This window comes from Eutrigla gurnardus, assembly GCF_963514095.1.
Source record: "Eutrigla gurnardus genome assembly, chromosome: 23".
NCBI lineage: Eukaryota > Metazoa > Chordata > Actinopteri > Perciformes > Triglidae > Eutrigla > Eutrigla gurnardus.
Window position 1 is genome coordinate 18,262,669 of NC_139934.1, and position 13,165 is coordinate 18,275,833.

Genomic DNA, 13,165 nt, shown 5'->3' on the forward strand with positions numbered 1-13,165 from the left:
TTCCATGAGACATGTTATTTCTGGCTATATTTGAAGTTTAAATCTGATATGATACGGTTGGTGCCTCAGTCCTGTTGATTCCTCACAGAGTGTACATCAGCAGGCTGGTATGACTGTGTTTGTGTGTTAAACCCTGTGACAGACAAATGATGTAAGGCAGGCTCAGTGGCAGATTTACAGCAACATGATGACAGAAAGTTGAAACATTCCATCCTCCTTGAAATTCATTAATCACTCAATGTTACAACTGGTGAAACCACAGGAAAAGGACTCAAAAAGAGGATCTTGGTTGAAAAAAAACCCCCAACTAGAATCCTTAGTTATGCCTAATGTGCATATTTAACAATTATTTTCATACAGACATATAATAATGGGAATTATGTTATTAAATATGAGTGGATAGTGATGAAAATTCTGTTTCACTTTATTTGTATTTATTTATTTGGAACATGTTACAAATAAGTTGTTTTTGAACAGTATGTGTTCTTGCCCACTGAGGTGTGAAAATGAAATGACTAATGAAATGACTAATGAAACATTATGTGTCAGAATAGGGGGGGCATCAATATTGTTAAATACAGGGTTTCCCTTCAGTAATGATGATGCTGGTGACCAGACACAGAAAGACAGATTCACACAGACATACATTCCATAATGACGGGGTTCAGATGGTGAGATTGACTCGTGAAGCGTGAGGGGTTTTCCCCTCTATCCCTCCGGCAACATCCTCTATGCTGCATGACTGAATCACAGATGGGCCATTTCCATCTGATGATGCTTGTGAAGCTTTTAAAGAGGGGAAAAACTATTTCCTGATACATATGGATTATTGAAGATGTCTCGATAAAAAATGTAGTGGTTTAGACTTTTAGTGTGAAATAATGCTCATTCGCTGAGATGCAGATGTGAATATTAACTGGAGCTGCTTGCTGCAATCTCCAGCTGTTAAACTGTGAATGTTTTCTGTTCCTCTCCCCAGACAACTGGGTCAGCATTCAGTTATGATTTGATTGCAGATCATAAATGATACCTGTTAGCAATGTAATCAGTAAATCCTGGCAGTGGGATAAAGTAGGTACTGTTCATGCTATTATGACCCTAGTGCACGCTATTACCAGTTGTGAAACACACACACACACACACACACACACACTGTCATCTTAGTCTACTGTATTCTTTCATTCACGTGACAACGCTTTATAAATAGTCACACAGTTACTGAAGTCTGCAAACCAATGGGTGAGGTCACGATATGTCCACTTCTTACATACAGTCTAAGGTTGCAGCCCTATTCTTAACATTTATAATATAATATACATTCTAGAGCACCATTTTGTTTTACTTTCTGCTGCTGTAATGAGGACTCATTCGAGTTTCTGCTATTGTCTAATCTTTGCATCATGATAGTGCCAGACTTATGACAGCACGACTGCCGGTGTTTATCATTTAGCTGCAATGATACTGCAATAGTTTGGAGAACTGTAAATTATGAACACCCAGTTAGAATCGTGATTAATTCACCCCAAAATGAGGACCGTCTGTACAGGAACTTGACCACTTTTTTGCTTGTCTGCTTTGCATATACCTTATGGCATCGTTCCACAATAACTTTCTAGCATCCAACAGACTCTCAGACTGTAATTTTCAGCTGCCTTTCAGTCATTATTGCACAACACCTACTTTAGTAGTCACTTTTTCACATTAGTCTCCCCAGAAGTTAGAGGCCCCTGAGTTATTGTGAAATCAAACATTCTAACATAGTTCTTGTAGCCTGTTTATTTGTGTTTTATTTACAGTGGTGTTGCTGCTTATGATAATTAGACTACAGTTAACTTACTGTCCTTTTGATTACTGCCTGGGCTGTTTATCATCACAGGTCAATGATTTGCAATCATGTGTATTGGTAATTAAAATGATTGATGATTAGATATGTGTGCATGTATTTGAAGGAGTGAGAGGGATGCTGCATTATTACATGCACAATTAGTGTCAATTTCAGCACAAAACATGACATGTAAAAGGTAACATCAAATGAGGAATACATCATGTCCATCATTATTGTTCCCTCAGAAGCCTTTGTGATGCTTTTCTTCATTTTCTTTTGTTAGAGGACATTGTTGAACATTGAGTTTGTTGCTTTTAGGTGTCCATGGACAACAGAAAGAGGCCAGCAGTGTCCTCCAACTCTGGGAACTTGGTTTTCTGGTCCTCCTCATTTCTACAGCAACCAGCCAGGGTCCTGATTGTGGAGGCACTGCCACCCTGGTGGTCGGAGACCTGCACGGTGCTCTGTGATGCTCTGGATAACTTCCTGTCCCTGGCCTGTAGTCTGAATGGACCTTGTAGGATACCGTTACTTAGCCTGTACGCTGTCAGCAGGCAGCAGGAATGTCTACTGCCATTTGTGGTAAGGTAGATGAAGGCGAAGTGTTTCTCAACCCTCTTGTCTTTGTTGCTTTCTGTCACCCACATTCTCTCTCTCTATTTTTAGCAGGTTCATGGCAACCTGGCCCGGCTGCGTTCCTGTGTCGAGGAGCTGAGGACTATTCCAGGTGAAGGCTGTATAAGAGGAGCAGCCAGAGGAGGCGAGCTGCTGCAACAGGCAGTGCTGGACAGTCTGCAGCAGTTTAAACAGTACATCAGATATACCAGTGCTGGTAGCCAGACCAGCAACAATATATCTGTGGAGGTGAGCATCGATAGACCCTCTATATCCAAAACAAGCACAACAAGATAGGGTTGAAGACAAAACTTCAACTACTTTATTTCTAGGTCCATATTTGATACACTAACGATCTATCAGATACACTCCCAGTTGGAGTCACAGATGAGAGGAGAGCCAGCCAGTCTTCAATCCAAAGGGATGTTTAATAGCAATTAGGGTTGTCACGATACCAGAATTTCAGTAGTCGATACCAATACCTGTGAATTTCCACGATTCTCGATACTAATTCGATACCACAATTAAAAAAAAACAACAACAGGACCCATGTACTTTTAAATTCACTAATTTATTGAAAACTGCTTCAAACTGTCAAGTATTTAACACCACTGTGCTTTAAGATCTTTTTGCACAGAATTTAAATTGCAGTACCAGCTGCCAACAGACCTATAGCCATCCAGTATAAAAACAAACAATACTGTGCTTATAAGGCTTTTTGCATGTCGGCTTGTTTGAATCAAGAATTGCTCCGGATTCATCCGCCTCGAATGCAAAATATTTCCACACGCGACTCTTCGCACCTGTCATGTCGACGAGCCGACGTGTTGTGCTTTCGCTCCCACCTGCTGAAGCCATTTTTTTCGAAGACGGCAAGTTTTCTTCTTCAGCGCCGCTTACTGCTCTGTGCTGCTCACACACGTATACTGCCCCCGTCAGTTCCGCCAAGAATCGACACGGCTCGCCGAGTGAAAAGTTGTATATTCGGTTCTGACGTTACCAGAAAAAAGCAAGTATCAAATTATTTTTTTCGTGTCGGCATCGAATTGGTACCGAAGTATCGGTTCTTGTGACAACCCTAATAGCAATACAGGATACAAGCATCGTGAGCGCCCCTGGGGTAAACCGAGGATTACACTGTGTGACCCTAGTTTATGTACTGTTGGTCCCAGGGGTTCCCCGCCCCTGATCAGGTGGTCAGTTTCATCTTTTTCAACTCATGATTCTACTTTTCTCTAAAAACTCATAGCTGCCTCACTCACCCCTCCCTTAGCCTGAGACTTTTTCTTGCAGAGATGCCACATGGGCAGTTTTAAGCAGGCTTCTGTGTCAGGCACCACACAGCCTGACTTGGGGATGTACATTCTCAGACTATAATAACTATTAACCACACCACCAGGCATTGGTAATACTCAGTTAGGTGCTATTACACTGAGGAATCATTCACATGTTTGCTGAAAAGATCTAAGATTGACTCCAATGGGTTGTGAAAGATAGTGCCATAGTACTTCAAACCTTTATTTTGAGAGGTTTTAAACTGTTCTTGAATAAATGCATAGAATAATAATAGGAAGTGGACAAATTCATCATGACGTCACTCAATGGTTGGTGTACTACTAATTTAAAGCCTTCACTTGGGCATTTTGGCCATCACCCATCTTGTAATTTTTACAACCAATGAACCGAAGTGACCATATTTGGACTGTGGAGGAGTGACGGCTGGATCTGAGCAATACAAGCAGCAAAGCGGCAACCCTACTGGATCTGGATCTATCTGGATTCTGTTGTGAAGCTGTTAACAAAGTTGCCAGTCCGCGGAGAGTCCCAGATCCACCAGCTGTCTCTTGGATGCAGCCTATTTAATTTAACTATTGAGTCTGACTTATGTTATGTCATTCAAAGACATTTTGAGCTAAAATTTGGAAAATGGACACAATACAACATTTATATGTCAGCAAATGAGAGTATAAGGGAATATGAATATTAACTGGCATTACTGAATGCATCTCATTCATTAAATTTAAATGTTGGACTTAAAATAAAATAAAAATACCCACTGATAAAAGTCTCTGGGCTGTTGACGTGGATTTCTCAAATCTAATCGAATTTTATGAGGAAGTTCTGGGCAGATGATGACTTTGTTTGTTTCCAACAGCAGCAGATATGATTAGCACCATTACAGGGCAGAGAGACATGAAGCAGAGACATTACCCTGTGTGTGTGTGTGTGTGTGTGTGTGTGTGTGTGTGTGTGTGTGTGTGTGTGTGTGTGTGTGTGTGTGTGTGTGTGTGTGTGTGTGTGTGTGTGTGTGTGTGTGCACGTGCGTGTGTGTCTGTGTGTCTGTGTGTTGCTGGTCCATGTATTCAATACATGTTTTCACGTCTATACGTTTAGCATTTATGTGTGTGTATGTCTTCTTCAATGGTGTTTTATCAGCTGATTGTCCAGCAGGAAGCAGAGAGCAGAACCCATCAATAATCCCATTCTAATCATAATTTACTGCTCCTCATAATGTGATTCAGTCGGCATTAGTTTATCTGTTTCCCCCCATTAGGAATGGTTATACCACAGAAAACTAATTTCCTCTCTTTCCATCGCCAGACATACTTCTATTAGCACTCACGTTAAGATGTTACCTTTGTGTAAATGTACTGCAGAAATCTTCGTTAACAAGTGTATATTTGTGTCATAATATCAGGTATAGCACTTTTCAGTTAGCTTTACTGGGACTGGGACAGCCCTTTTAACGTCATGTGTTCATTCACTGCATGTCATGTCCCCAAAGCACAGTAGGAACAGTCCGACCTAACGAATGCTTTCTGGGGTGATGTTTCTGCCTGCTCTTCTGAACATATGACTATATGAACGCACACCTCACAAACTTCATCTTTCATATTCAGAAGGGAGCTTTTGGGAAAGTGTTGTGGGGAGGAACAGCTATGTGGCTTATTAATAGTAAAATTGGTTAAAATTGTTTTTCCGTTGGTTGTTGGTTAGCCTACATAGCTGTGCTCTTACATTTGATGAGAGGAGAAGCCTTCTTAATTTACTGTATTTTCTGACGTAGAGAATTTCTAAAAATTGCTGCCCTGGTTGTGCAAAAGATGTTTGCACAACCACATATGAAGTGTTTTTAAAAAGCCACACTTAAAAGTCACCGTCAGAGAGATGGGCGATACGCAATAAAATGTACCATTTCTGTTTAGGGTTGTCACTATTAAATGTTTCTTATTTGACTTGATGTCCTAGGCCTTTGTAGTCCAGGTCTGCTCAAGCCTCTTGCTCTATCTGCAGGTTACTGTGGTGACCAGTCAGCCAGGCCAGGGCGTTGTTCGCCAGTTGGAGGTAGGACTCAAGGACGCCGACCTGGTGTCACTGAAGCGGCTCCTCGTGGTTCAGATCTGTAGTGCATCCGACTGGGGCCAGGACAACCACTCACCTGAAGCCACGCAGGCTGACACTGGTGGTAGGAAACACAAATACACACTTACACAGTGGACAAAGTGACACACTCAAACAGCTTGAAGGAGGTTGGCTCTCTTTATCCTTGACTCCCACTCACTTTCCACGTACTTTGCCTCTCATTCTACTCTTCAATCATCTTCAGTGGAGTTTTGTGGCGATGACCCATTTATTACACCGCATGTTTCACAGTTTGTCACATATCTGCAGTCAACACTTGAGACACATGTCACAATTCTTAGAACTTGGCTGCAATCCGAACATTTCCCAATTCTCTCAGAAAGACTCATGTCATAATGATATGTAATTCTTGGTAATTACATGACGGTTCAAATGGTGTGGTCTAAATGAGTAGAGAGTGCAGTGAAGATTGGATAGAAATGAAGGGGAGGAAAAGAAAGTGAGAGAAAAACATTCAGGGAGGAGGGATGGGGGGAATGAGAGAGGGGTGTGGTAAGCGCAAGCAGTGAAGTATTTCTTCTGAAAATATTTATGCGCCATCTGAAATATTCATTCCATGTCCACGTTTGTTTCAGTGGAAGACAGCCACTGGACTGACTAGAGATGTGGGAAACATGACACTATTGATGTTGATACTATTGACACAATTATGTCAGTTATGTAATGTTTGTTGTCATCATCCATATCCCAAGTGAAAAGTTGTGGGTTATATGTCCCAGTTCTCCCCATCAAATCAGCCATTGTTCCCCTCGGATTCTGGCTTGTTTTGGAGTGGCATTTCTAAAACAGTGCTTCTTGGTTGCTGGTAAAATATGCTTTTCAATGAGGAATCATTTATGAATCACACACATCAATAGAAGACAATCGTTGAGTTATCAGGGACCATAATGGACATACGTCCTGACCTTTGTAGTGTTAGTTAATTATGGTCCGTTTAGAGTCAAAAAGTTCATAAAGTAGGGTATGCTTTGGGATTAAAATCCAAGATGGCAGTGTCCAAAATACCAAACTCGAGGCTTGAAATCCGTAGTCCACAAACCGAGGGGTGACGTCACGATGAGAAGTTCTCTTCTTATATACAGTCTATGGTTATATATCAGAAGTGTGTGTGTGTGTGTGTGTGTGTGTGTGTGTGTGTGTGCGTGTGTGTGTGTGTGTGTTAAGTCTTGCTGTAAAAATATATCTAGAATAGAATCAGTGCTCAATCATGAGTGATGCTTATTCCTGTCTCTGCTGTGTCTAATAAAGGAGCAATGACACTGAACGATGTTTGGAATGGAGACATTGTTATGTCTTCACCACAGTGTGATGACAATGAGGCCGACACCTTTAAGCTGCTGTGGTGCCATTGGGACAAGATGACTGCGTCCCCCACAGTGTCTCCTCTGTTTAAAGCACTGAGGGAAACATAGCAGTTATGAGCTCTTGGATACTGTAGACCACACTCATTATGTCAACACCACTGCTTCTACTTGACAGCTGATTTACCACATAAAGCTGCTGGAGAGCATGTGATACCATAACATCTTCATACACAGTGTTATTGTTTGCACAAGCATGTAGGTGGCTGAGAGCACAGATCTGCTCTCCATAGTCACTTATGCAAAATGATGGATGTTTCTGTACCCATATATGCATCTTCCTGTGTTTTCTGACACCGTTACTGACGACTTCTTCTTTCTTTTTGAGAGAGCGTCGGCGGTAGTGTGACGTATTATATGTATAGTGTACGAAATAGATTACCCCGAGAGCACCAAAACAACGATGGCAGGTGACCCGAGAGTCGAGTTTATTTTGCTAGTCGTGCACATTTACACAACTCTTCAAGTTGCTGTGCATCATAACGTGAAATTTCTTCTTCTGAGCTTTTTTAATCCCCTGGTGGCGGGTCAGGCACATAACACGTCATCAAAACATCATGTTCTGTTCCGGCTCTCCTCATTCAGACTGACGTCATCTCGTTTCACCTGTTTCAACTCTGAGATGACCTTTATTGCCGGCTCAAAAGGCATGGTAAAAGGGGCAATTGTACTGAACAAAATATTGTCCAAAAGGTTGAGAAGGTGATTCTACTCAGAAACACTTTCTGTTATATTACTTGAAATCCTCGTAACATACCGATAGCAATGAATACGTTGCTCTGACATAAAAAATGTTTTATAAATGTCATCTGTGTCTGTGGCAGGGCTGTAAAAACCTCGTCCAATCAAAAACGTCCTGATTGCACTCTGCTGATCTCGAGCACTCGTTTGCGTTCAGCACTCGTGTGAAACCCAGTTTCCTTAATGTACGTGTACTAATGTACTTTATGATATTTCAGTCTGTGACATTTCTAACTGTAAAACCACAAACATTTGGATGAAGTTCTGAGAGAACATAAAAAAGGGAATGAGGTCAGCGCTGCATCCGAGAGCTCCACTGACCTCAAAGTTCGTCTGGCTGAAAACTGAAGCAGGCTTAAATCTAAGATAAGACGTTTAACTGTCCTGTGTGAATTTTACTCAGACTTACTGGAAGCAAGCAAAAAAAAATGTGAATTGTGTTTAGAAGTAGTTTAGGCACTCCTACCCTAGTGAAGGTTCAACAGCATGTTTACAGTTTTAAAAAATAGCTCAGATACCTGCAGTTGGGGTGTAACCCACAAGGGTTTTTCCATTTTCACTTTCAAATTATGGCTTGGAGAAGAGATGTGTCTAATATGCAAAATCTAATAAGCAAAAAAATTAAGAAGCAATGTTTATTCTGGGAGTACTCTGGAATGTGGGCGCATTGTGGAATCTTAATAGTCTCAGTGTGTGGAAGAGCGGGGAAGAGAGTGTGTGTGTGTGTGTGTGTGTGTGTGTGTGTGTGTGTGTGTGTGTGTGTGTGTGTGTGTGTCAGTCCATGGAGTGCAGTATATCATAGGAAGTGGGAGGAGTATCCTTTTTCATTTTGTATCAAAGTGAAACTTGGAGCTAAAGCCATAACTAATTGTTTTACTCTCTTGTCTAGAATAAAGAAGGGTTATTACATAAGTGTGTGTCTGTGTGTGTGTGTGTGTGTGTGTGTGTGTGTGTGTGTGTGTGTGTGTGTGTGTCTGTCTGATGGTTAAGCTTAGGGTCAAGAAAATGCTTTAGGTCAAAGAGGGTCCTCACAAGTACAAAAGCCCAGATTTGTGCGTGAGTGTCTCAGGGCCAACGCCTTGATAGACATCCTGTTTTTGTTGAAACTCAACATTGTGTGAATGAATCCCGGTCTGTTCTGTAATTGTACGATTGATCACCAGGGAGCAGAGAGAGAAATGGGTCACACAGCGAGATGCGCAGAGTGAGACAGAGACGGGATGACTATGGCTCTAGTGGTTTTGGTTTACTCCTCACAGTCAAACAGCTGGTTGTTGACTGAAACAGGCTCTACAAGTTGGCCCACACTGGATCCTTAAGGAAACGACGCTGGGAAAATGCCCCTTTAAAAACAAGTAAAGAAAAGACCCAATGAAAATGAAATTAGCCATTCAAACTCACGTTGAGCTAGGGCTGCATCTTATAATAGGCCTTGAATGCTAAAAGGTAGTCATTTTCCTTTAAAAGTCGCTTTTTTTTTGTGCTGGTCCTGGAAATACTCATATACCGTAAATCCTCTAATACTGGCCTGTATTCTTTTACTGGCCGGTCTCTAACATTGGCCGGTCTCGCTGTCGGCGGAGGTAAATAACGGCCGGTCTCTAATGGAGGCCGGGGCAAGTGTCCACAGGCAGCGTTACTTCCCATTCATTGTCAGCCGTGCAATGCCTTCGCGTTGCGGAGATTTCGGCTGAAGCTATATTAGAGGATTTACGGTATGTAAGAAGCCCTGCAATGCATTCGACTCACGGTGAGTGTCGAGAGACGGTGCGCCGCCACCTTCCGCAAGCTCTCGAAAATCTTTTAAACTGACCGTTGTCGATCTAAAATAAAGACAGATTCAGCAACTGCATAGCTTATTTCTCACGTAAAATGTTTTCAGAAACACATTTTGGTGAACTATTGTCGTAAAATAAGAGAACGTTTCCAAACGAGCCGCCATGTTGGTCGGTTTGAAATCCGGGAGCAGACAGGCCACCAATGAAAGCGTTCGACCAATCAGGTGCAGCCATGAAGTGTGTGCGTGATTGTATGAAGGAGAGCCCCTGTCAATCATCCTCCTAGTGGCAGCCCACCAAGTGTGCAATACTGGCAAGCGGTTAACGTTGTTTACGGTAATATGGCAGCTGCGGAGCACCTAGTATTTTATAGGTTCAAATAGACACAAAATATCGTTTTTATCAATTCTACTGGTAGTCCGTTTTGCTCAAATAGAAATAGGGGCTTGTCTCTAATTCTGGCCTCCTTCCAATAAAGGCCTAGGCCGCGATGCGCTTGAGTAAATAAAGGCCCGGGCCTATATTAGAGGATTTGCGGTATAGCATTTCCTACTAGTATTAGGAAGTGCTTATTGTGTTATATTAGGCCATATATCTCAGTCTTGTGAGTAAATTCAAGTATATTCAACTAATTGTAAGCCTCTACATTAGTGATACTGTTCTAGATTTACATTGAATGAATAGGGTTTGAACAACATTTGAATATAAATGCACGAGAACAAAATTTTTTTTTCAATATGCATTACAAAACACAGCATAACATGGCAAATATGTGCAAGTTTTCTGTTACTGGGGCAAATCAAAGGTCTGACCCAAATATCTCGACAACCTCACCTATACACCTCCAGAGTGCCTATTATTAGGGCTGGGAATCGATCCGAATTTCCTGGATCGATCCGATTCCGATTCATAAGGTCACGATCCGATTCGATCCACGATTCGATCCGATTCAATTCGATATCGATCTATTTACAGACATAATGCAAATAAATACTGTCCCATAGACAAAACAGCTCCATGTGTTTGTGATTGTATCTGTGTACGTGTAAGAGGGACACAGAGAGAGAAGAGTCAAGAATCAAGTATTTATTTTAGACAAAAATAACATATCCATGGCAGAATTAAAACAATGACCAGAACTAAACAACAATGACCAAATAAAATATAAATAAATTAAAATGAAGTGGCCCTCTATATTAGAAAACTACAAGAACCCCTGTACCCAGTCTTTGACAACCAGAGACTTGTGAAATGCCATACAGGTTGAGAGAGAGAGAGAGAGAGAGAGAGAGAGAGAGAGGGGGGGGGGGGGGGGGGAGAGAGAGAGAGAGAGAGAGAGAGAGAGAGAGAGAGAGAGGGTACTTTCTCTTCGCTTGAACTCAAGTTTTGGTGGACGGTCCCTAGACCCGGACTGGCAGAGCGCAGCCGCTCAGTCCGGCTCCGCGCGTCAACACCGCCGCCGCATGAATGACGGCGCACTTGACCGACGCAGAGGAAACACTTCGCCGCTTCACGGGAGCGAAGTCAGCGGAGCCTTCATTCCAGAAGGTGATTTTAGTGGTGCCGCTTCAGCCATCTCGCTAGCTTCAGCCATCTCGCTAGCTTAAGTTTCGGTTTCGTTTAGCCGGCACTCGCTTTTTATAGTGCGCCTTGCGCGTCAAAGAAAATAGTGCCTTTAGTCACCTGGAAAAGATCGATCCAGACATTTTTGGATCGATATCGTGCTTTTTGAGCGTGAATCGATATCGGATCGCGGATCGATTTTTTGAACACAGCCCTACCTATTATTGTCACTCAAATACGTTATTATTGTAACTGTTCAAATAAGTAGACAGAGGCCCCACTTAACATTTGATTATTTGAACTTATTCATACAATTCATATGTGTAACATTGTGGGTTTTCTGTTGATAGGAGGCAAATTAAAAGAACATCTAACTACCTCAATACCCCAACAGAGTGCTTAATAACTTCCGCTCTCATCACTACCCATCATCTCTATGTAATTATATCTGTCGATTGATGAGGCCTGAAATATGATCTTCTGCTACAATAAACATGTTAAACATTTGATATAACACAGGCACACACACACAGAGACACACACACACACACCTGCTCTAAATATGCCCTGATATAACTTCTGTAATGATTTGGTGCCATGTAAATACAGTTGCATTGAATGTGTCATACTCCTCTCTGCCTGCATGTCCTGTCTGGTTATCTCCACTTCTGTGAAAACGAGTAGTTGTTGCTGCATTTTTCATGGTCAACACGTTTTACCCATTAGGATACTTAGTCATGAAAGCCAGACAGATAATAACTGTTGCAGACAAAACAGAAGCTCTTGAATCTTTGATTCACTTTATCTCACAATCTTTTTGGTTTTGTTTTCTTCGGTGAAATGTGGTGAAAAGTTTCCAGCTTTCCTTAACCTTTGATAGATGTGTTGCAGACAAGGCATCCGGTCTATAAGTGCTAGTTTTTTGTCATTGGGCATTCTCTAGAAACATGGCTCCTCAACACTAACAGTGCAAACGAGTCTTTCTTTTCTTATCCCCCATCATGAAATGAAGGAGTTTGCTAAAAGTAGAGAAAATGGTGCACTTTAAAAAATAGCGTTGGCTGGCCAAAATAGACTGGAAGGATGGTTGGTTAAAACAAAGTTCTGTTTGTGCAAATTAGCCTCTGTAGAACATCCTGCGTGTTAAATTGAAATATAATCAAGCGTGACTTGAAGAAGCTGATCTTATTTAAGATTATGTGATTGTTTTTCACTAAAAAGAATGTTCACTAAAAAATCTGACATAAAAAAAAAAAAAAAAAATGTTTGTTCCTAAATGTAAAGCAATTCCAATATATTTTAGTTATATTTCAAGCATATTGATGAATATCTGGATAATATCCTGAATTGTAATGATTTTGGCAGGATAATTGACATTAAATATATTTCTATGCCATGCCTAAGAGTCTTTTTTTCTCTACATGTCAGCCCTGTGATAGACTGGTTACCTGTCTGTCTCTATATGTCTCCCTGTGATAGACTGGTTACCTGTCTGTCTCTACATGTCGGCCCTGTGATAGACTGGTTACTAGGGATGTAACGATGCATCGTGACATGATTAAAAATCGGTACAAATGCGTGACGATTCGCACCGGTTGACAGAAAAAATGAATCGCGAATGCTATTTTTAAAAATAGGTTACGTTATCTTAAAAAAAGTCACTGGTTGGTGATTCATTTGTTCGACGTCAAGTCACCTAACTTACGTCACTACGTAGGTACGCGGCACAGAACGAGGGAAGACATGGCGACGGTAGGCAGCGACTTTGAAATAGAGGATGCACCAAGTGGTTTTAAATCACCTGTGTGGCGGCATTTTGGATTCCCCATATACACAAATACAACCGGTGAGAAACGGAC

General features: G+C 41.5%; 1 protein-coding gene across 1 annotated transcript in view; it reads left to right on the forward strand.

Annotated features, from left to right (window-relative positions):
- Positions 1 to 2,149: 2,149 nt before the first annotated feature.
- m1ap (meiosis 1 associated protein) overlaps positions 2,150 to 13,165 on the forward strand; it is a gene marked incomplete at both ends in the record, with an annotated part of 51,683 nt that continues 40,667 nt past the window's right edge. Inside the window, 3 exons of the mRNA XM_084003676.1 lie at positions 2,150 to 2,407; positions 2,492 to 2,689; positions 5,735 to 5,906. Coding sequence (XP_083859802.1) covers positions 2,150 to 2,407; positions 2,492 to 2,689; positions 5,735 to 5,906 — 628 coding nt within the window. The remainder of the gene's footprint in view (positions 2,408 to 2,491; positions 2,690 to 5,734; positions 5,907 to 13,165) is intronic.